Source organism: Podarcis erhardii, assembly GCF_964252035.2.
Source record: "Podarcis erhardii genome assembly, chromosome: 5".
Lineage (NCBI taxonomy): Eukaryota > Metazoa > Chordata > Lepidosauria > Squamata > Lacertidae > Podarcis > Podarcis erhardii.
Genome location: NC_138509.1, coordinates 49,521,999 through 49,542,772, shown reverse-complemented (window position 1 = coordinate 49,542,772; position 20,774 = coordinate 49,521,999). Strand labels below are relative to the sequence as shown.

Genomic DNA, 20,774 nt, shown 5'->3' with positions numbered 1-20,774 from the left:
GTGGCCTGTGCCGTTTTCCCATACATGGCTTTACTGGAGTAGCACTATTCCACCAAGAAGGAATTTTAAGAGCTAGCTTCTAATGGAAGTAATGTTAATGATTATAATTTGCAATATAGCAGATGCCATCTAATTTACCTCCCTCTTCTGATGGCAGGCTGTACAAATTATAGGCTGAGGAAGAAAATCAAAGTCTAAAGGTTAGGAGATTAAGTCAAAGATTTAGAACTTAAATGCTCAACAAGGTACTATACAACACCCTCACACACACTGGTACACCAACAATCAGTGTAATTAAATTAACACATTTCTTTAAAAAAAGAAAACCCACCTCCCACAAAATCAAGTACTGCAGATGCACACAAACCCTTCAGATATTACGGGACAGATTAAAGAGAGCTGAACTCAAAACATTTCCTTCAGATTTTAGATAAAATAAATGGGGGGCTGCTCCATTAACTAAACAGATGCAAGCAAAGGAATAGTAAAGGTAAAGGGACCCCTGACCATTAGGTCCAGTCGTGGCCAACTCTGGGGTTGCGGCGCTCATCTTGCTTTATTGGCCGAAGGAGCCGGCGTACAGCTTCCGGGTCATGTGGCCAGCATGACTAAGCCGCTTCTGGTGAACCAGGGCAGCGTATGGGAGCGGCGTTTACTTTCCCGCTGGAGCGGTACCTATTTATCTACTTGCACTTTGACGTGCTTTCGAACTGCTAGGTTGGCAGGAGCAGGGACCGAGCAACGGGAGCTCACCCTGTCGCGGGGATTCGAACCGCCGACCTTCTGATTGGCAAGTCCTAGGCTCTGTGGTTTAACCCACAGCGCCACCCACGTCCCTAAGCAAAGGAATACTCTAGTGAAAAAGGAGGTGAAAATAAATGTACCTCAGTTGTGATAGGAAATCTGAAAAACTCCCCCAAGGTAATTTTGAAAAAAGCACTGAAAGCAAATCTACGTATTCTAAATGTGCCTCAGAAACCCACTGGAACAACTCTTTCAGATGCCTGTTTCTTTGTACCATTGTTGCAGGGAACCCAAATGTCACCAGCTGCCCCTTCTGTTATTAGAACGCAGCATTTCCCAAGCACTGACTGGTAGCAGCTCTCCATAATTTCAGGCAGGAGCATTTGTCAGCCTTATCTGGAGATGCTGGAGATTTAACCAGAAACTCCCCTGCATTCAAAACAAGTGTTCTACCACACCAGCTGTATCAGGCATCATCTACACCTGAACTGTGCCAGCTGGTCATTCAAAGAACACCTGCTTAAGAACTGGTGCCTGAGTTTTATTTTTTCATCTTCCTTGCCTGTTCTTTTCTCCTTGTGTGTCACTTTTCTTTATATAGAAAAAGATTATAAATCTTGTTTTGTTCTAACTGATTGTATGTTAGCCACTCTAGGTGACTTTTTGGCTGAAGAGTGGGGTACAAATGCTCTAAATAAACTACAGCCCTCCCTTTACATATTTGTAGAGGGCCACTAAACTGGCCTGAATCACCACTTTTGTCAACCTGTGAAGGATGCAGCCTGTCACTCACTCAGTCCTCTGCCTTATGATCCTTTCTGTCGCTTTTGTAGGCAGCAGCAAGCAGTAGCCCTACTCAAGGCAAACTGTCTGCTCCTTTTCTGGCTCAGTCTGCAGTCCACCTACAGCTGTGATTGATGTCACTTCCAGATGCAAAGGTCAAACCAGGCAAACTCAATGGTGGCACCGAGCCAGGAGATGTGCAGCTCATGGCTTGAGTCATCACCCACATCTGGACAGGCTATCAAACTATGGGAAACTGACATCTGCATAGCAATACCAGGATAGGAAACTAGTTGAACATCTTACTATGTTTTAGTTCAAAGAGTTTTTAAACTATGCATCTTAGCATCTGAATGACCTTCCACACAGACTCAAGATCTCTGTGCCAGCTCAAATATATAAGATATAGGGTGTGAAGTCAACAGCTAGAGCAGTAACTGATGCTGCAGCAGCTGTGATCCAGGTGTGCTCTAGGCAGAAATATTGGTGTAGATTTTTTTAGGGTCAGTTTCAAAACCATAATCATCTGTCTAACAACTTGATATTTTAAAATGTAAATAATGTTATTTCATACCAAGTGGTTAAACAAACAACATGATAGGATTATTCTCATATAATCTCAGGTATTTCTGTATATTTTTAATTGTTTGCTGCAGTTAAGGGGATCTTTTCTTCCTTGATCGGTTCTTGAAACTTTACAGCCTTCCGTTTCTTATCAAGATAAATGCCATAGCTCACTTCTGGGTGATTGCAGACAGAACAGCTTCTGCTCACATTACCAAAGGTCTTTCCGATGCCAGAACGTTCATCTACAAGACAAAAAGGCCTATTTCAATGCTTAAAGCCTTGTGACAAGTACAGTCAAGGGGTCTAAATGTTCATTGCAGTTTATGGAGAGGCTCAGATTGGTGGGCTTCCATCCTTAGGGTGAGTACTTGCAGGGAGATAATGTGGGAGGCAGCAGGGCCCATAAGCGTGGGTGCACAATTTTGAGGGGGCACAACCCATGTGCACACACACAGGGATCATGAGGCAATAAACACTTTATACTTTGAACTGAACTATGTAGGAAAGGAGTTTTCTTAACCAGGAGCTCTGGAAAAGGCTGGAAAGCAGGAAGACACTGATGTTCTGCTAGATGGCTTTACTGGAGCTGTGCATACCCTGCTGATCATTGTGGTCAAAGTGTGGTGTAGTATCAGCAACAGGTGGTGGGCCCAGTATAACAGGATATGGGCCAACTGACTTCTACAAGACTAACAAGGTCTTCCTTGGAGGCAAAGAGGCTCTTGTGTGCCCTGCTTCAGAACACCTGTTCAATCAACTCAATGAAGATATAGTAGAAAGCATGATAACCTTTGACTGAGTTATTTTAACTCACACGCCCAAGCAAGGCACATAAAGACCCTTTTCCTCTGAGGACCAAAACAAATCAAGCAATACCCCTCTCAGCACCAAGCACCAGCTTTTTTTTTTGGTACTGACTCTCTTCTTCTCCAGTCCAAGAGTTGAGACAAGTGAACGTGGTCTTGTGAACAGGCCCATAGTAAGTGGCAAGTTTCAAATAATACAATCCTAAAGCCTTACGTGGAATATGCCCAGTATACTTAGGCATCATCCCTTCCGGCCTGTAGAATCTCTGGTATGGGCGTGATTCTTTGAGTTTGGTTGCAGGGATCTCTTTCCTACAAAATAAATAAAATAAATGGTGTTTTGGTGCTTGTTAGTCTCCAACTTTCTTGACTGTAACAACATATTATGTGCAGCTTTGCATATGACTGAAACAGTGCATGTGATAGTCTTATCAAATGCTTCTGGGAAGGCAGAATGTCTCTGGTTTTCATATGGCTAAGACAAGTCCAGACCCTCCAAGTGTCCCTATTTTCCAGGGGCGTCCCTGATTTAGAGAAGCCATCCTGGTTTCTGATTTGTTCCTGGAATGTCCCACTTTTGGCTATATAAGAACTGCTGGGGCTGCTGCTACCCAGGAGGACTCCCCTGCTGAGTGCCTGGGGGCCCTAGTCCTGCCACTCACCACATGGCCTAGGGCGGGACCTGACGGGCTCCATAAAGTACTGCTGCTGCTGCTGCTGGACAGAGAGGGCTCCATTTGGGGGTTTTGTTTGTTTGTTTTAAATTGCTGTTATTTTTTACCTATGTCATTTTAAACTGTGATATTAATGCTGTATTCATAGTTTTAGATTTTGATTTATGTGGAAATTGTTTTCCATTTGGTTGTGTATTTTTTATGTGTTTTATTTATTGTTTATGACTTTTGTAATTATGTAAATCTTGTCATGTTGTAAGCCACCTTGAGTATTGTTTTAACTGTGGAAAGGCGGCATACAAATAAAATGACGATGATGACGATGACTTTTCTTTAGGATATCCCTATTTTCATTGGAGAAATGTTGGAAGGTATGGAGTTACCCGACCCCCAAGCCATCTGAAGGAATCCTGTATAGGTAAGCTTTTTTTAATGTTTAATGTTTTATTATGTTTTTATATATGTTGGAAGCTGTCCCAGCCAGTAAGATGTATGGGGTATAAATAGTAAAATTATCATTATGGAATGCGACGTCGCTATTTTCATCAGAGAAATATTGGAGCGCATGCGAGTCCGCAATTCATTGGCTGGATTTGGTAGCCAATGGAGTTTGGATTTCTTGCTTCCTGCTCCATAGAGGCAGAGTAAATGCATTCCATTTGGATTTTCTGCCTGACATTGCTGTTTTATAGGGGAACAACAGCAGCAAGCAGTGTGTGTTTGGATCTGAAATAACCTTCTTCCCTCCAGTCCTTGGTACCAATAAAGCATCATGACATAAGGGTCAGCCTGGCACCATTTTGACATGGGAAGCTTTTGCCACCTTACATTCACAGTACTGTTTGTTTGTTTTAATACACCTATGGTGGATTATACTGGAACAAGGATGAGGAACCTGTGGTCTTCCTGATACCGTTGGACTACAGTTCCCATCATCCTTGACCATTGGCCATGCTGGCTAAGGGTGATGGGAGTTGGAGTCCAACCATACTTGAAGTGTCCCCAATCCTGACATTTGAAATTTGTATCCAAGATTTTCTATGTTTTCATCCATCATCATTTATTTGCATACTATCTAAGCCATGTTTAAGGTGACTCACAACATCAAAAGTTATACATAATTACACAAATATAACCACAAATTAAGCATCTCCAACAAAAACCCCTAAACAATTTCCACCCTGATAGTTTCTCATTATCCTGAGAGACAGGTCTTGTAGGATTCACAGCGACAAATATCTTGTCTTATCATGCTAACAGCTGCTCATGCAAAATGATCAAGGTGTTTAATAATAATATAAAATCACAGGAGGAAAAGATATAAAAATAACACAATAGTTAAGAATAGATGAATGAGTAACATTATGTAATATTATATCCACATGATTTCTCGGCTGCAGCATAGCCCAGTGAAAGATCTTTATGCCAACATACATGGATTCCTTGGTAGCAGGATCCTGTTTGGCTCTGTCCAAGGAGTTCTGAAAATCTCGATAGCAATTTTCTGCCATCACATGGTAGCGAGCTCCGTGACCAAACTCTGTAACCTTCGACCTGGGCACAAAGCCAGTCCAGCCTGGAATAGGTGGCTCAAGTAGACTCCTTTTTGTTTCCACAGGCCCTGCAAAGTGATGAAATGGGCAAAACACAACACAAAGGAATACAGATAAAGAAACACAAGCTCTGTATGCAATTATGTAGAACTTACCAAAGACCAAATATAAAGTGATGAAATGGGGCATTAATTGAAAGCTTACTGAGGCTAAAAATAATCCTACATAGAGTGAGGAGAACGACACAAATGAGGTCCATTGCATTAGCACCATGTTCTTTAACTTGCACCATGTCTTTTCCGCCTGAATCTGGTTGGGGTTCTACGAAAACATGAAGTAGATCTGACAAGCCTGAAATCTGTTAAACCTTGTATTACTTCACCATTGCATACTCAGCCAACCATTGCAAAGAATTTACTACAGGAAGAAAGACAGGTGCTCTTTAAAACATTCCAGTTTCAAGAGAAAGGGTCTAAGTGGAAAAGAGTTGTATACAATTCCCATCAGTGAGAAAGAGAAATAACAGTTCTATATAGCTCATGGGTTGGCTCAAGAATCCGAATATCCTGAGAGAAGACCACTGAAGAAGTCCTAAGGAAGGTTCAAAGCTAGAAGTTGCAAGCACTGTTAGTTCTCCATTTACAGTATGTAGAGGCACCCAATGCTGGCTGCACTCCAGCAAGAGTAGAGCCTAAAGCAAATTCCACTGTGCTAAGTAGTGAGTAAAACCATGGGTATCAGTCTGTGCTATGGCAAATTTGCTAGATAATCATATATACTAATAGCAATCTAAATTATTCAAGCACAGCCAAAATACCATGACCCATGTACAACAGGAAGGTATCAGGAGGCTTTGAACGACCAGATTTTGCAAAAGTACAAACATAATTTTGGGGGGACCCCAAACAGCACAATGAAGACTGAGCATCCTCAGTGGCCATAGACAGCTGACCAACTGCTGTGGTTGATGTGGGGGGACAGAAAAGCAGGTGAGAAGGTGAATGGAATGGAACATCCTGAATGGGAGTAAATCACACTGCAATATTTTGTTGCAAGTCTTATGGTACTTGCATATTAGGTTTCTACAAGTCTGAAGCCTCCCTTTTGGAAGAAATAACTCAGAATGCACGTTGCTTCCTTTCTATTTCTCCAGCTGAGCTTTAGAGGTCATGGGGCAGGTCCATGTAGCTGTAGATAAAAAACTCAAGACAGAAAGCAATTTCTGTTGCTCTTCATCTGTAATAACAAAGCTGTTAGAGCCCTTTGTCATGGTTTAGTGCTGCTAGTTGCAAAGATAGAGTTTCTGTCTCTCAAAAGACCTGGAGAAAGTGACTGGTACTTTTCTCAAAGAGGGAACCGTCATTACCCCCTTAACCACCACAATTCATCAAAACAGACTTAAGATCTCCTCTGCCTTCCCATGGAACGTTCAGGCCACATGTGGATCACTGCCGGGAGCTCCCCCTATGGCAAAGCAAAAATGCTTTTGCTACTAGAATTTGTCATCTGTGCACGACAGCAGAGGAACAAAGGTCAGTGTTTTGCTTTAAAAGAAAATGAAAAACTGCCTAAAAGTTTCCACATTCTGTTAAAAAGAAAAGAAGAGAAAACATTCACAGACAGCTTTTTGTGTGTGCAATGACTCACATCCAACAGAACTTTTACTCCACTGCTCAATCAACTGAAACTGCTTACAAAGTTACAGGAATGAAGATGGAAATCTGTCCTATGGCAGAAAGCTGAAAGCTCAGACTTATCTCTGTTACACCACGTTGGAGGGAGTTAGGAAACAGAGTCAAGAAGGAAAGTTTGTTTCAAGACCTGGATGTGGGCTAGTCAGGCACAGGAACAAAACAGTATAGTGGTATAGCCACAAGTGGAACATGCCCTGATCTAAGGTCAGGTTACAGCAGTGGCACAACCACCAGTTTGCGGGTTTCTTTTAAGAGACAGAGATGGAATCGCTAAAGTATTAAAGGTGGTGCTCATGTTTCAGGTTAGGGTTAAAGATGCTGCCATGGGTCTGTTGTTATTAATTAATTAATTTCAAGCATGAAGCATTTCTTATGAAGCATTGTGAAGCAATTTCACAAGACTGTGTATGTGTGTATTTGTGGGGGGTTTTTAAAGTTACATATATAAATACAATTTCAAACCCAATAGAGATACAGACTAGGATAAAAAAAGATCTTGACTTAGGGGACTTCCGGGTTAGTGCCATCGACTAATGGCGGATTCCCTCCGAGCTCCGGAGGGAATCGGCTCCGCAGGATCGGGTCTTGTCCGCGGCGGTGACGCGGGGACCCTCAAAAATCACAGGCGCGGATGCCTGTGAACGTGGTGACTCGGCGGGCACCATTTGCGCCCCCCGAAGCTGCGAAGGAGCCTTTTTAAAGGCTCCGGAACGGGGACGGGGTGCGGCGCGGTGCTGTGCTGTGAGTAGACTGCTCCTTCTGCGGAGTGAAGCCACAAGCCATTGTCGGAGAGCGCTGACTTTTTCCTTGGAACAATTGGACTTTAAAGTAACAACCCGTGAGTAATACGGAATTTGGAATTTAAAGAAAAATCTTTGTTGAATTAGGAACGAGCGGGGAAGGGTTAAAAGGAAGTCCGCCCCCCTCTTTGTAAATAATCTAAAGCAAAGAACCGGCTATCTAAGGTCGAGAGAATCCTTTCTTTCTTTTTAAAAGACTCCAACCCTCATGGTTTGACACTATAAGAAACTTTACTGGAGGATAAAAGATTAACTTTGAGAGCTGAAGTTTCACCCCCCCCGGACCTGGGAGCGTCCCGCGAGAGAGCCTGACGATGAAGTATTGAAGAGTTTGACAGCTGTCAAATTGGCTGTCAGCAGGAAAAAGATAACTTTGTTTCTATCGCTTCTGCTGGCTATATTTGTTACAATTTGTTGAAAATAAGGAAGGGCTGATACAAACTAACTTGATTATTGGATTTTAGCTGAAAGACATTAAGGAATCAAAATCCCCCTAGAGGGGGTTTAGGACATTACAAGAATGGCTGGAGGAGGGAAAATCCAGACTGAATTGGATAGAACATTTGTTCTCTTGGGAAAGTTACAAGGTGAAATTAATGTTTTGGCTACAAGCGTCACAACTCTGGCCTTAGCAGCAAACAATATTGTTGAAGCTGATAAGGACTTGAAGCAGGAAGCCTATACAATTGGACAAATAGAGAAACTTGAGAGTTATGAGAATATGGAGAAGGAGACATATGCTGCCCCTGAAGAAAAGGAAGGAGGAGCTGTAATTCTGCAGATGTTAAAGGAGAGTTGTAATTTGTGGCCTGACATGAAGGCAACAAAGGAGAATAAAAACTTGATGTGGAAAGCCTGGCCTGAATTGGAGAGCCCAAAACTGAGAGATCTCCTAATGTGGATATCTGAAGACCAAAGGATTATATATTTGACCAAGGTGGAAGTTCGAGCTTTGGGGACATTTGGACTTGAAAGGAGCATGAAACAAGATTTGGAGTACCCCATAGGCTCTATCTTTAAGTATGGAGGGCTTTCCAGAAAAAATATGGATCCTGTTCGGCCGAAGCCTCTCCGAGATTTGGGGTTTAACATTAAGGACTATCAAAAAGGCTGGCAGAGAGGAACTGAAAGAGATTTAAGAGCCTCGGATGTGAGATCTCCAGGCTAAACAATATATTGAACTGATGAACACTTGTTGGGGACTGAAACCGGGAAAGGGGTGGGTGGAGTCTGGGAATCCAAAGGGTATATAACTATAACTTGCTTTATTTTTATTTTGTTTTGCTATCTGTACGGAATTGGGGAAAGCCGTGGAAGGGAAATTTCGGTAGACTTTAGGAAAAATGTTTAAGAATGAGTAACAATGTAAAAGTATTGATGTTTAAAAATTTGGATAAGTTAAAATTGGTTTTTAAAATGGTTTAAATTAAATGAAAATAAGGTTAATAAGGATTTGCTGAATTAATAATTCAAATTGGAATACAAGAAGGGGAGGTGTGAGGAGGTCTGAGAAACAAGTTAAATGAAAATAAGTAACTGAAATTTTATGTGTTTTTAACTGTTTTTTAAGTTTTGGATTTTTGTATTTCTGTTAATTTTTGTTTAATTTTGTTTTTGTGTGTTTTTTGAAAATGCTAATAAATATTCATTAAAAAAAGAAAGATCTTGACTTAGAAGGCTTGATAAAGGTGAAAGTCTTCAACAGACAACAAGAAGATAGAAGAGATTGTGCCTGTCTCATATGTAGCCAGTGAGACTTCCAAAAGGCAGGTGTGGAACAGACCAACTTTGTATGGCATAGGCCTCCTGGCAAGACAATGCCTGCAGGATGCCCTCTCCTGCAGAGAACACAGATCAGCTGGGAATATGAAGGGGGAGAAGGTATTTTAGGAATCCTGGTCCCAAGCTGCACAGTGCCTTGTATAGCACCTTGAACAGAGCCTGTTCATGAAAATGTTGAAGCAGGCAAACATGGTGGAAAAGTATGCTTATCAGGGTGGGTGGAAGGTTTCATTTGGAGCTAAATTTCATCTGTAGATCAGCAATGTGTACATAACAAGCCAAGCCAAGCTTCTTTTTCTTCCTTTTTTTCTTCCTTTCAGTTGCATGCCCTAAGCTAGCTAACATGACATCTGCTCCCTTTGTAACCCTGTATCTCCTCAGAGGCCAAGCATCATGAAAATATGAGGCTTCCTCTTGAATGGAAACCATACACTTTAACTCAGTCTAGCAAATGAGCCACAAAGCTTGCAGCAACCACCCCCTGCCCCCCTGAGCCTGACCTTAAATATTCAAGCCTGCCACATATGACGGTGACTCTAAGGGTGCTACGTGCAATGAGTTTTCTAGAGTGGTAGCTTCTCTGTGACCCACCTCCTCTCCACACCATATGCTTACAGCACATTCAAAGTGCACGGCTCCCCTTCAAAGAATCCTAGGAACTGTAGTTTGTAAAGGGCACTGGGAATTGTAGCTGTATTGGGTCAACTACAGTTTTGAGGATTCTTTGGGGGAAAGCCATGATGTTCTTTAAAGGTATGGGGTGGATGTGAAAACAACATGGACTCTGCTACTCTGCAGAAACTTGGGATCATGAGCTGCATCTCCAATAACTGTATCATAGTGGAACAGGCCTCCTGGCAAGACAATACCTGCAGGATGCCCTCTCCTGCAGAGAACACAGATCAGCTGGGGATATGAAGGGGGAGAAGGTATTTTAGGAATCCTAAGCCCAAATTAATTAAAAATTAGGCATACTATACCCAGCACATTTGGATGGTGTTTGCTATTATAGTCATCAAGTACGTTTATTATTTCTTCATTCGAGCAAAGAGGTGGCAGCTGGGGTGCTGTAGCCGCTGTGAGCCTCAGTTCTTCCATTTGGTCACATTTTCTCTGAGTAGCCTCGCGAAACGCATTCACACACCACACAGAATCATTTCCGAAGCTAGTTCCAATTCGGTAGAATCTATAAGGGATGTAGCCTGGAAAGGGCAACAGAAGTTCACAACCATCATGAAGAAGCCATCAGCGGACTAGTCTAGGCTTTCTTTCAACAAAACTTCTTGTGTGTGTCTGTAGCCCCAGGACTATCATAAGGATAATCCCATTATTTGTGTATACAGGCTTCGTACAGTCCATGGTGGGAGCCAACTTAACATTCTGTTGCATTCATAGTAAATGTGTCAAAAGGATGATCTGGCGGGTCATATACATGGGCTTTCAACTCCAGCCCTTTTCAGAGTAATCATCCTTACCTGCCCATCACCAGTCTGTCACTGTGACATTTGTTGCCATTTGATTAATTTGCACAACATGAAATTTGGGTGTTTCTGGACAAAGTTTTGCAGCTGCCGTGCATACTGATTTAGTGTCTGATGCCTGCAAAACTGGGTGCTGTTGATTCCCAGGCTTCTAGTCAGAGGGTAGGTATGAGTGTTGGAATTGTTCACAAGAAAGTGAACATCAGCTTTCCGTCGCCCTCCTAGCATTTCAAAGCCTACTGTCATACTACCAACCACTGAGATTTATACCCAAGCAACTAGAAATTTAGCAGATGTCTGAGTCTCAACATTTAGTTTGCCAAAACAGCCAGTGTCATTTGTAGATAATTAATAAAAAATGTTAGAATAGAGCATATATTAGCAAGATTTTGCAGGTGTGCCCACTGTAGCTGCCTATTTTATTTAGTTATGCTTTCTTTTTTTTATTTTTATTTAAGGTATTGTATAATGTCAGTCAGCAGAATGTCAGGTAACTCAGCAGAATTCATAATAATAATTTTCAATAAAATAGTTATGGAATCAAAGTACTACCACCACCCTCAAAGTTGTACCCTGAGAATTCAGAGAATTCATAACATTCTAGTTCTCATTATCGCTCAGAGGCATTTCTGCAGCAACATACCCCCCCCCTCTCTCTCTCACACACACACCCTGCAGGTAACACACTCTAAAAAATACTGAGTGCAGAAGAGAGCCTAATTTGCCAGTATAAAATTGCTATCCAGATCTTCAGAAAGAGAGCTAGGTATGTGCTTGTGTTTTGGTGTCTCAGTACAGTGTAAGGAGTGGAGCATGAAATCTGTGGTGCAGTTAGGTAGTTGTAGACTCTAGACTTGGCAGCCTTATGAAGGGACCTATTTAGATAGTATTGTGTACTGTACAGTATTACTCTTCACCAATAATACTGTTGTTTTGCATTTGGGGCTCATCCTATCACTCTGCTAGTGATGTCAGTCAGTGGTCAGGGATTGTAGTCCAAAACATCTGGAGGGCTGAAGGTTGCCTGGCCTGCCTCACAGGATACAATTGCAAATAGATAGCTTTAACAGGCTACTAAAATCATAACCCTGTTTATTACTGCTATATTGAGTACAAAGTGCATCAAAACAAAGTGGGATCCGATGTGAAAAGCTGTGATTATTCGGCTGCCCCTTTTAGCATGTTATTTTGCTCTCTGCCAAGTTATCAGCTGAGAAATGGGAACAAAGCTCAGGCCAAGAGACTCAGGTTATTTTACCTGTATATCCTGGTATCAAAGGGTTGCACTCATCTACTTGTCGCTGAAATGGTTCCATGCTTTTTCAAACTCTGATGAAAAAAAGTTAAGACTTTCAACTGAATCTAGACTCTAATATTAATAAGCCTGTTGTTCAAGAATTATCCCAATCAAAATATATTGGTGTTTCAGGTTGTCAGAACCTTTAAGTCAGAGGTTGCAGAAGTATAGTTCCCAGACCTACCCATCAGCCATGCTTCCCGGGGCTGATGGAAACTGTAACTTGGCAGCAGCTAGAGGACCACAAGGGAGCCACCCCTGCTATAAGCAGTCATCCATTTTCTGTGTTAAAACATTAGGAAAGAACCATCGCCTCTCTACATACGAACAAACTATGGCCAGCAAGTCATCCAAGCAGACTCAAAACTCTTTAGACTTCATTTCCAGAGCAACTCTAGTTATCCTGCACTTGCCCAGTCAGTAAGAATACGGAGTTCAATGGGGCTTGTTGGGATTGCTGCATTGCTTGGTCAGGAAAGCCTGAAAATTTCATGGAGGAACAAAACCCCTCCAAATGAGAACAAGGGCCTATTATTCTGTTCCAAACAGCAGCCAGCCTCTGGGAAGCTCACAAGCTGCGAGTTATACCCAAGCTTGCCTTCTGGTTTCTCCCCAGTATTTGGTGCTCAGGGATACAGTGCCTCTGAACATGAAGGTTTCATTTGGGGATTTGGTAGGCTGTTCCTATGCTGTAGATAGCGATAGCAATGAAATTATGTAATCCTTTAAAAAGCTATTTATGTTCCTGGCTGCCACAGGCACACATCCTGCAGGAAGGATCCAGCAGCCTTGCGTTACCTTACTAGCGCCATTGGCTTCTGCTGCTGCAATGTTTCATGTTCTCAGAGCACAAAGGAGATAGAAGGGGGACGATGACGAAAATAACAGTATTGAGATTGGCAATAACAAATGCAGACGCATGAGGGCTAAAGACAAAGAGTGTAGCGAGAGAGGCAGCAAACAATGGTCAGCTACTGACAAGAAAGAGAAGAAAATGCAGCAGCCTTGGAAAGACTGACCTGTACAGGAGAGATCCCCCAAACAAACAATTCGCTCAGGAAGTCGGGACTGGGCCTTTTACCATGACAAGCTCTGCGAGCAATACCATCCCCCAAGCTGGCTGCTTCCTTGCGACCCTTTACAAGAGAGCTCAAGCTACAGTGCCCCGTCCCTCCCACGGCATTGTGACCTCATCCACACGACCTTTACAACACGTGCAGGGAACAGAGAGGCTTCCGGAGCATAGCTGCGATGCACAGGACTAGGATCATCTGTACAAGAGGCCTTCCTTTCTGCTGGATGGTGCATCATGTTGGAAATAACTTTTAACACAAGAGCCATAAATAATCAGCAGAAGACATCTTCCCTCACAGTTTACTGTGTTTTATTTGACACTTTTTGAAGAGCACAGTACTCGGAAGATGCAACAGTGAAAAGCTGTGATCTGCTCCAGGACTTTAAGGGAGGGTTGTAGTCTTGCACAGGGAAGAAATTGAATGAGATTACAACGATCGGATGTTTATTTATTTTTTTACAATATATTTGATGAATTATCAAAGCAGAGATGAATATTGTAGCATTATGCCCAAAAACCATTACACAATGTGCTGTGGATTTTAAAGTGTGTAAATAATGCAGTTTTGCTACTGCAGTTACATCACTGCAAGAAAATTACATCTTTTAATAATATATTTCAACGCTTGTTTATTTGGATTACTGCAAGATGCTTACAGCATTGGTTGAGGTTTCTTTAATAGCACTGGGATGGATCCAGTTTAAGACTACAATCCTATACCAACTTACCTGGCAACTCAACAGGGCCTACTTCTGAGTAAACATGTATAGTATTGCACTTAGTTGAATTTAGTTCCTTTTGAAATCAATATGAAACATTTGACATGACTTAAATCATGTCGCTTATTTCAATGGGAACTAATTTCAACTTAATCCGCATCCAGCTCACAGTATTTTATAAACTCTGCCATCATTTTTAATTTCCAGGTTTATGGTAAGTTGCTTTGGTTTTCCATGATTGGGTTCAGATGGAAACTTCCACAGAAAGCAAAACAAGTTTTGCTGTCAGGGTAAAAGTTTGGGTCTCTGTAATATGGCACAGAGCAGAACCTTTCCCTTAAATTTCTATTGATCAAGATCTGTAAACAACAACCAACCAACCCTGCAGCAGTAAACACATGGAAAATTGTGTTTCTTACTCTCATCTGGCAAACATCTATCACTTTACCAGTTTCTACGGTACTTACAAGTGAAAATTCATGTGCCACTTCCTTTAAATTTAGCATAGGGCTCATACAGAAGCCTGTACGTATAGCATCACATTCTATTTCTAAAAGGTTCCCTTAGACACCAAACCTAATTTGCTATTATTTGGGAGAATAGGGATGGATTCTAAGTGGCAGAGAGCATGCCCAGCAAAATTATATCGTTTTTGGGGGGCTGATGAAGATGGGGGGGGGGAATAAGCTTTTTAAAAAATTATAAATCTCACAATAATAGCAACAGTGCTATAGCAGAGTTTTAAAAATTAGTTACTGAAGTCTGATTATATTTAAATATTCAGTACACATAACAGCCAGTTCAGTAGCCCAAAAAGTACTTCAGCCAACATATTTGCAGTTGCCTTAGTTTCATGTACTTCAGAGGGATTCAGATGGGCAAGAATTCAGCCTTAAGAGGTTGGTTTGCTGCATGATGTATTTCTAAGGAGCTGCTGCCATCCACGAGTTATCTCCCTTCATTGGCTGCAAGCACACTGAGCAAATTACATCAGGGGAATTCATCAGATCACTCACATACCTCCATCCAAAAGAAGTTCTTTCTTGTAAACTGCTGTATTGCTATGCAAAATTTAGCTCACCTAGATTAATATAATTATCTTACTATCCAAGTGAAATAATATCCCTGTAGAAGTTTAGGGAACAGGATGGAAAACTTAAAAAGTTTGGTATGATAATTTTGTGGATAAATTATAGACCGAAATCTCAGGATTGCAGGTTTATAGCACTTTTAACCTGGAATGACAGCTATTTTGATAAGACATTCAAATGTGCTACTAATGCAGATATGCTAATACACATAATTTTTTTACATACTTTTGTTCACAGAAGAAAAAGCGTAAGAGGTTTTATAGTACACTTTGTAGTGTTCTTCCATACAGAAAGTGGAATCATGCTTCTAATAACAATGTATTAGGGAAACATCCCATACATAAAAATATATAGATGCAATGGCTAAAGACAATTTAGTGAGAACATTTTCTTGAACGTATGCTAGAAAACTGAAGAATTCCACATTTAAAATTTGTCTGTGTGATGAAAAGGGAGATTAACATTTTAAGAGCTGATTTGTCAACTTAAATATATAATGTAATCTGAGGACTGGCCATCTAATCATGTTTTGTGACTGGGAGAAAAGAAGCAAATGAGACTATCTCAGTTATGGAAAGGAGAAAATGAGCAAGAATATAAAGATAGCATTCTGCTGCTGTAAAGGATCAGAAATGACTGACAGTTGCAGAAATAATGCCTGGATAGTGTCTTAGGAGATTCTCACTACCAGAGATCAATTTATCTATGTCCTTTTTGGATCCTCCTTGCCACCTTGGCAGTTTCCAGCAGTGGGGACTTAATAGTGTTTGGTAAGGATTTTGCAGGAGTCCCTGTGGAATGAAATCTCTTCCTAATACAGACATGGAATAATCTGGAGGAGGGCAGATTTAGTTGAATGCAACCCAGTGCAGCACCTCCCAGCCGGAGACTACAAGGGTTACTGCTCTTTTGCTTATTGCTCACTGAAAGAAGGCAGGTGAACAGGGACAAGCTGCTAAAGGAAGCAGTGCAGCAGGGCTAGGAAGACTGGTGGTGGGATCCTTGGCCCTGGCAGGTGCTCCGTTATACCAGGCCCCTGCTCCTTTTACTGCATGTATGATGAAGATGCAACAACTTGAAACAATGCTTTTCCAAGACAACTGGGATTCTGGGAAGAGCCATGTCACAAAGCAAGGAAGCAGTCATGCAAGATGATCTTGTGTTGTATCTTCCAGGCAGCCTATCAGAAGATGTAGCGGACCGAAAGGAGTCCAACACAATTAATATCAAGCGATCTTTTGCCATTCTAGCTTGCCACCCCTGGTGTTCTAGCTTATGACGACATATGCATTCTGTTCTAGTCTAGTAGGGGCCTGCACGGCTGGCAAATCACCAAGTCAAATGCAATGAACCAGCCATGTTTTGCGGCCATTCTGGTACTTGAGAATCCATCAATTTTTTTAGAGTACCTGGCAGGCAGCAAGCTGCACTCTCCATATGTGGCTGGTGGTCTGTGTTTAGCCTGAATCTAGGAATAAAGAGATATCATTGAAATAAAACATACGGTTTGAAACTGGAGATCATTTAGGGTAATAAATGCCCCAAATGATCATCTAGTTTTCAGGTGGGAGAAGAAGACCTGATGTACAAAAGGCCTTTAACCATTGTCATTCCTATGGATTACGGTACTTCAAATGGAACTGGGGCTGTTAAAAAGAATTCAAAACCCAAAGGTGTTTCCGTATGCTATTCTTTGCATAGCAAGAAGAGTGTGGGATTGTCTGACACTCTTCATGCTCCCCTCCTGTTATTACAAGATCATCATTGTGCATTTCATATCTCACCATCTTTAAAAGCCTATAATTACTGAAGCAGACTGTGAAACTATGTTATTTAAAATTAACCACTGAATGCAAATCAACAGAGGTAAAGAGCACTCTGTACAAGAAAATAGCACTTTAGAAAGAAAGCATCTGTACAATATTTAAATATTGTATATACATCATGTAATATTGTTGATAGCTCACCCAAAGGAGTTGCTTATTTGTAAACCATGGAAGGCCACACACACTTACACATACAGAAAAACAAATCGTTTGCCTTTAAAACACAGCAGACAGGATGAAAACAAAGGAAAGCCAGCATGCACACTTTCTAATTATTCAGTAGAATAATTATTTAAGGAACAGCAAGCTAGATACTGTGACTAGAATTATCCAGTCCATCCCTGTGATAGCTAATTCAGCAAAGCTTATTCACATTCTATCAGGGAATTATATAATGGATTTAATGCAAATGGGGCCCCTTTAAAATTCTTCACTGAATTTTTAAGCATTTGCACAATGGCCCCTAAAATATAAGTGCCTGATCAATAATCTTACATTTTTAAAAGTAAAAAGGGTCTATGGCTTTTCACTCATGCATAGCTAACTGGAAAAGGGTGAAACTACACGATTACGGTAACGTTCTGGTGCGCTGGATGCATGACTGGGGTTCAGTGGATCACAATGTGTTTTCAAAATGTTGTGGGCGGGGAAAACATGGGTGACCTTCTCCATCGGTGGTGAGGGTGTCTGGCTGCAAATCCAGTCTATCTGGAAATGACCACATATCAAAAGCCCTGCATTGTGGCTTTAGACTGCATGGCATGGAAGCTGCCTCCACGCTGCAAATTGCCAGTCTTGAAGGACCTGCAGCACAGAGAAACATATTTTCCCCAAGCCACCTCTAATCACATTTGGTATGTAGTACTGCAGAACTGCAGGCCATGTGCGAATCCAGGAAATTGTTAGGTGGACGCAGCCACATCACACCACAGTTTAAAGCAACTTCTGTGTTGGGGGAATTTCTTATGTTCATCTGCTCTAATTCACACCGGGAAGGGAATCTAGTTTGTTGCCTAAAGCTTTTGAGAGTTTTGAAGCTGGCAGTGCTCAAGATATGTGTGCCAGGTTCCTTTCTTCTGTTGTGTGGGAGCAGGGGAAGGCGAGTCTCTCATTTCTTGGAGAAACAGTGTTCATGCTCTCCCTGCAGGCCAAATGCAATACAGCTGAACCTCCTGTCCTGCCTATATGCATAGTATCTCCTGGCAATTCCCCCCCCCCCCCATAGATTTTAAGCTTCTTCCGGATGTACTTTACCACAGAAGCTGGTGAGGAGGAAAGCTGGAAATTGCCCACTTCATGGCTTATGTATGCAGGGCTGGGTATACAGTCACATCAATGGAAGAGAATGGGAAAGCAAGTATTTTGGATGCAAATGAATGACAGGTACAGTAACTAACTACTCTCTATAGAGTTGTGAATGTAACAACCTGTTTTCTTTTTTCCTGATGAATCATTCTAAATAACAATAAGCATTTTATATAGTTCTTTCATGAACAGGTGAAATAAGTTGGCCCTGTATAAAGGTATCCCTTTTCTTTTACTGGATCTCACTTTCTAGGACCAACACAGTATATATTTCCTGTTTCTTAACAAGTATGAGAGAGGTAATGAAAATGGCTCCTTGCTTTCTCCAACCTGAGAATAGAGGTGCTTTCTGGGCAGCTACTGCCACCATACCCCTTCATTTCTTTTGCATGAGGTCTGCCCAACAGCTAGCTGGAAGTATGTTTTTTAAAAAATAAAAAAAATAAAAATCCCTACCTACCACATAAAGTCCCAAAGTAAAATGTGAGGTGGGAGCTCTTAAATTTGTAAAAACTGTTGAGAAGGGAGACTTTTAAAAAACTTCTCTTTCCAATGAACAAAAAAGAAGAAATACTCAAATACTTGGGCTGCAATGGCTAATCCAGGGAGAGCTGTTCAGATGTTGTTGGACTGTAACTCTCATCATCTCTGACCATTGGTGATCTGACTGGGACTGGTGGAGACTGGAGGGCTACAGGTTCCCCTATTCCTGGATTAATCAGGTTAGATTAACACTTCGGGTAGATCCACTGGAATCACTGCACTTGATCAACTAGCCTGTGCCATTGATTTCAGTGGGTCTGCTCTAGAGATCACAAAGTCTGGATCCAACACATTGTTTTAAATACAATGTGTATTTATACAAACTACTTATACAAACTGCAGGTGGCAAACATCATCCTTTTTCCCTTCACCTAAAAAGGATGTGCCTGTCCTAAGATGAGACTGTGTATCATATCTGCTAATTTGAAATGTATGCTCCTTGCAATACTTAGTGAATGTTTTGCAAATTTAATTGATTCCTTTAAATGGGCTGCAGCCTTAACAAATCTGCTTTGTGGCTTGGAAGTTTGCTAAAACAGAAGCAAAAGCCACCAGAAGCAGTCATCATATATCCCCAACAAGTAAATGTACTTTGCCTGGGTGGTAAGTGCTGTTTTTTCATATTTTACAAAAGGCTAGATACTTCACCTCTAGCACTCGTATTAAAGCATATAAATAAGAGAGGCCTGGTTTTAAAACTGCTAAAGACCTATAAATCTCCACTGACAATTAACAGCAGCACTTGAGAGGACCACTTTAATTTAGAGCTGCAGTGATGACCTCCTGCTGTCTGAAGCAGACTTGTTGGTGTCAGGGAGACAGCTTGCCATTTGCTGTGTTAGGGTCTTCAATGTAGGACCATGAATATGAGCTTTGACATTTTGGACCCAAGTACAGCACATGTGGAATACTTCCAGTAAAACTATTTGTTTTCCCAATCAAGAGGGCAGTGATATTTCAACGACTAATTCTCACAATGCATTTAGCCATTTTGGATTATTCCATTTCATGTTTAGCACCTAATAACCATGTAAATTTCGGATTCCTGGACAGATAATTTTGAGAACGACAACAACAAAAATGCCTGACGTTTCCCTTCTAATGGTTCTCTCCTTTTTCCGTCTGGCTGAAATGCAAGTCCATTTTGGTGACACATGAAAAATGAGAGAACAGAGTGTTGGACTAACGGGTGGGGGGCAGGGGAGGAGCATTAGTAGTTTAGGAAATCAATACCAGCTTTGACACTTTTAGAAGTGGCAACGTCAATTGCCATGGCTTTGATCTCAGTGTCCCCAAATTGCATTAGTGTTTTGATCTCCCTCCTGCTTGGCGCGGACGTATCAGTTCCTGTGAGATCCAGGCGCAGAGTGCCACACTTCTTCACCCCTGGCTCAGTAATGAAACTGACGTGGTCATGTTCCGAGCTGTAGATGTTGATCACGATGACCAGCTGCGAAGGCTTGGCAGGTGTATAGCTGCGCGACACAGTCTCCCCAAGAGCCACCGACTGGTCAGCAGAAATGAATTTGTCAAAGACATCCGTGCACCAGCGGGTGCCATCTTTAACTAGCAGCTTTTCTGCAGGATGCTTGCCCTCCACATAACGATTCAGGACTCCTACCCCGTAGGTCAGGGGAGAGCGGCGCACTTTAATGACAGCAGGATCCAGACCAAATAAGACTGCTCCTTTGAGGATAGTGAGCCCCACATCCTGAGGAATAATGATTCGGCATTTGGAGCCGAAAGCATTCTGGATAGCTTGCTGTAGTAGCGGAGCTTCAGCAAATCCGCCCACCAGGAAGAGGAACTTCACATTAGTTACTTCTGGCTTTTCAAACAAATCACCTTGGTGGAGAGGAAAATCCACATGGTCAGAATAACAGTAATACCTTTGCAGGTATTAAGAGAACAGAATGACAAATGACAGGAAAACTCACTAAATGGAGTGAGAGGAATCCAGTATGATTCACAGAATGACATTGTGAAGGAATCAAAGTAGGCTAGGTGCTCTTCAGATCTAGAATGTTGTATCCA

The 20,774-nt window shown here is 41.7% G+C and overlaps 2 protein-coding genes across 4 annotated transcripts in view; both read right to left on the bottom strand.

Annotated features, from left to right (window-relative positions):
• Positions 1 to 2,146: 2,146 nt before the first annotated feature.
• On the bottom strand, positions 2,147 to 13,359 carry SPMIP5 (sperm microtubule inner protein 5). The gene is made up of 6 exons (XM_081863790.1): positions 13,201 to 13,359; positions 12,143 to 12,213; positions 10,384 to 10,605; positions 5,009 to 5,195; positions 3,115 to 3,212; positions 2,147 to 2,336 (listed from the first exon to the last, which is right to left on the bottom strand). Exons 2-6 carry the CDS (start codon positions 12,198 to 12,200, stop codon positions 2,167 to 2,169), a joined length of 735 nt encoding a protein of 244 aa, XP_081719916.1. The 5' UTR covers positions 12,201 to 12,213; positions 13,201 to 13,359; the 3' UTR covers positions 2,147 to 2,166.
• Positions 13,360 to 13,548: 189 nt separating this feature from the next.
• HSPA12A (heat shock protein family A (Hsp70) member 12A) overlaps positions 13,549 to 20,774 on the bottom strand; it is a 52,172-nt gene continuing 44,946 nt past the window's right edge. For 2 of the 3 annotated variants that reach the window (XM_081863718.1, XM_081863717.1), the window contains exon 12: positions 13,549 to 20,585. In XM_081863718.1, the coding sequence (XP_081719844.1) occupies positions 19,951 to 20,585 (635 nt within the window). In that variant the 3' untranslated portion in view covers positions 13,549 to 19,950. The remainder of the gene's footprint in view (positions 20,586 to 20,774) is intronic. The other variant, XR_014157005.1, reaches the window with a different exon arrangement.

What these genes read in the sequence shown, in the direction of transcription:
- SPMIP5 (XM_081863790.1), bottom strand. Translation starts at nt 12,200, where the DNA reads ATGGAACCATTTCAGCGACAAGTAGATGAGTGCAACCCTTTGATACCA. An exon ending in CCTGCTACCAAGGAATCCAT is followed by an intron (nt 3,213 to 5,008) that starts GTATGTTGGCAT and finishes TTTATTTTGTAG; the next exon opens with GAAAGAGATCCCTGCAACCA. An exon ending in GTATACTGGGCATATTCCAC is followed by an intron (nt 2,337 to 3,114) that starts GTAAGGCTTTAG and finishes TTTGTCTTGTAG; the next exon opens with ATGAACGTTCTGGCATCGGA.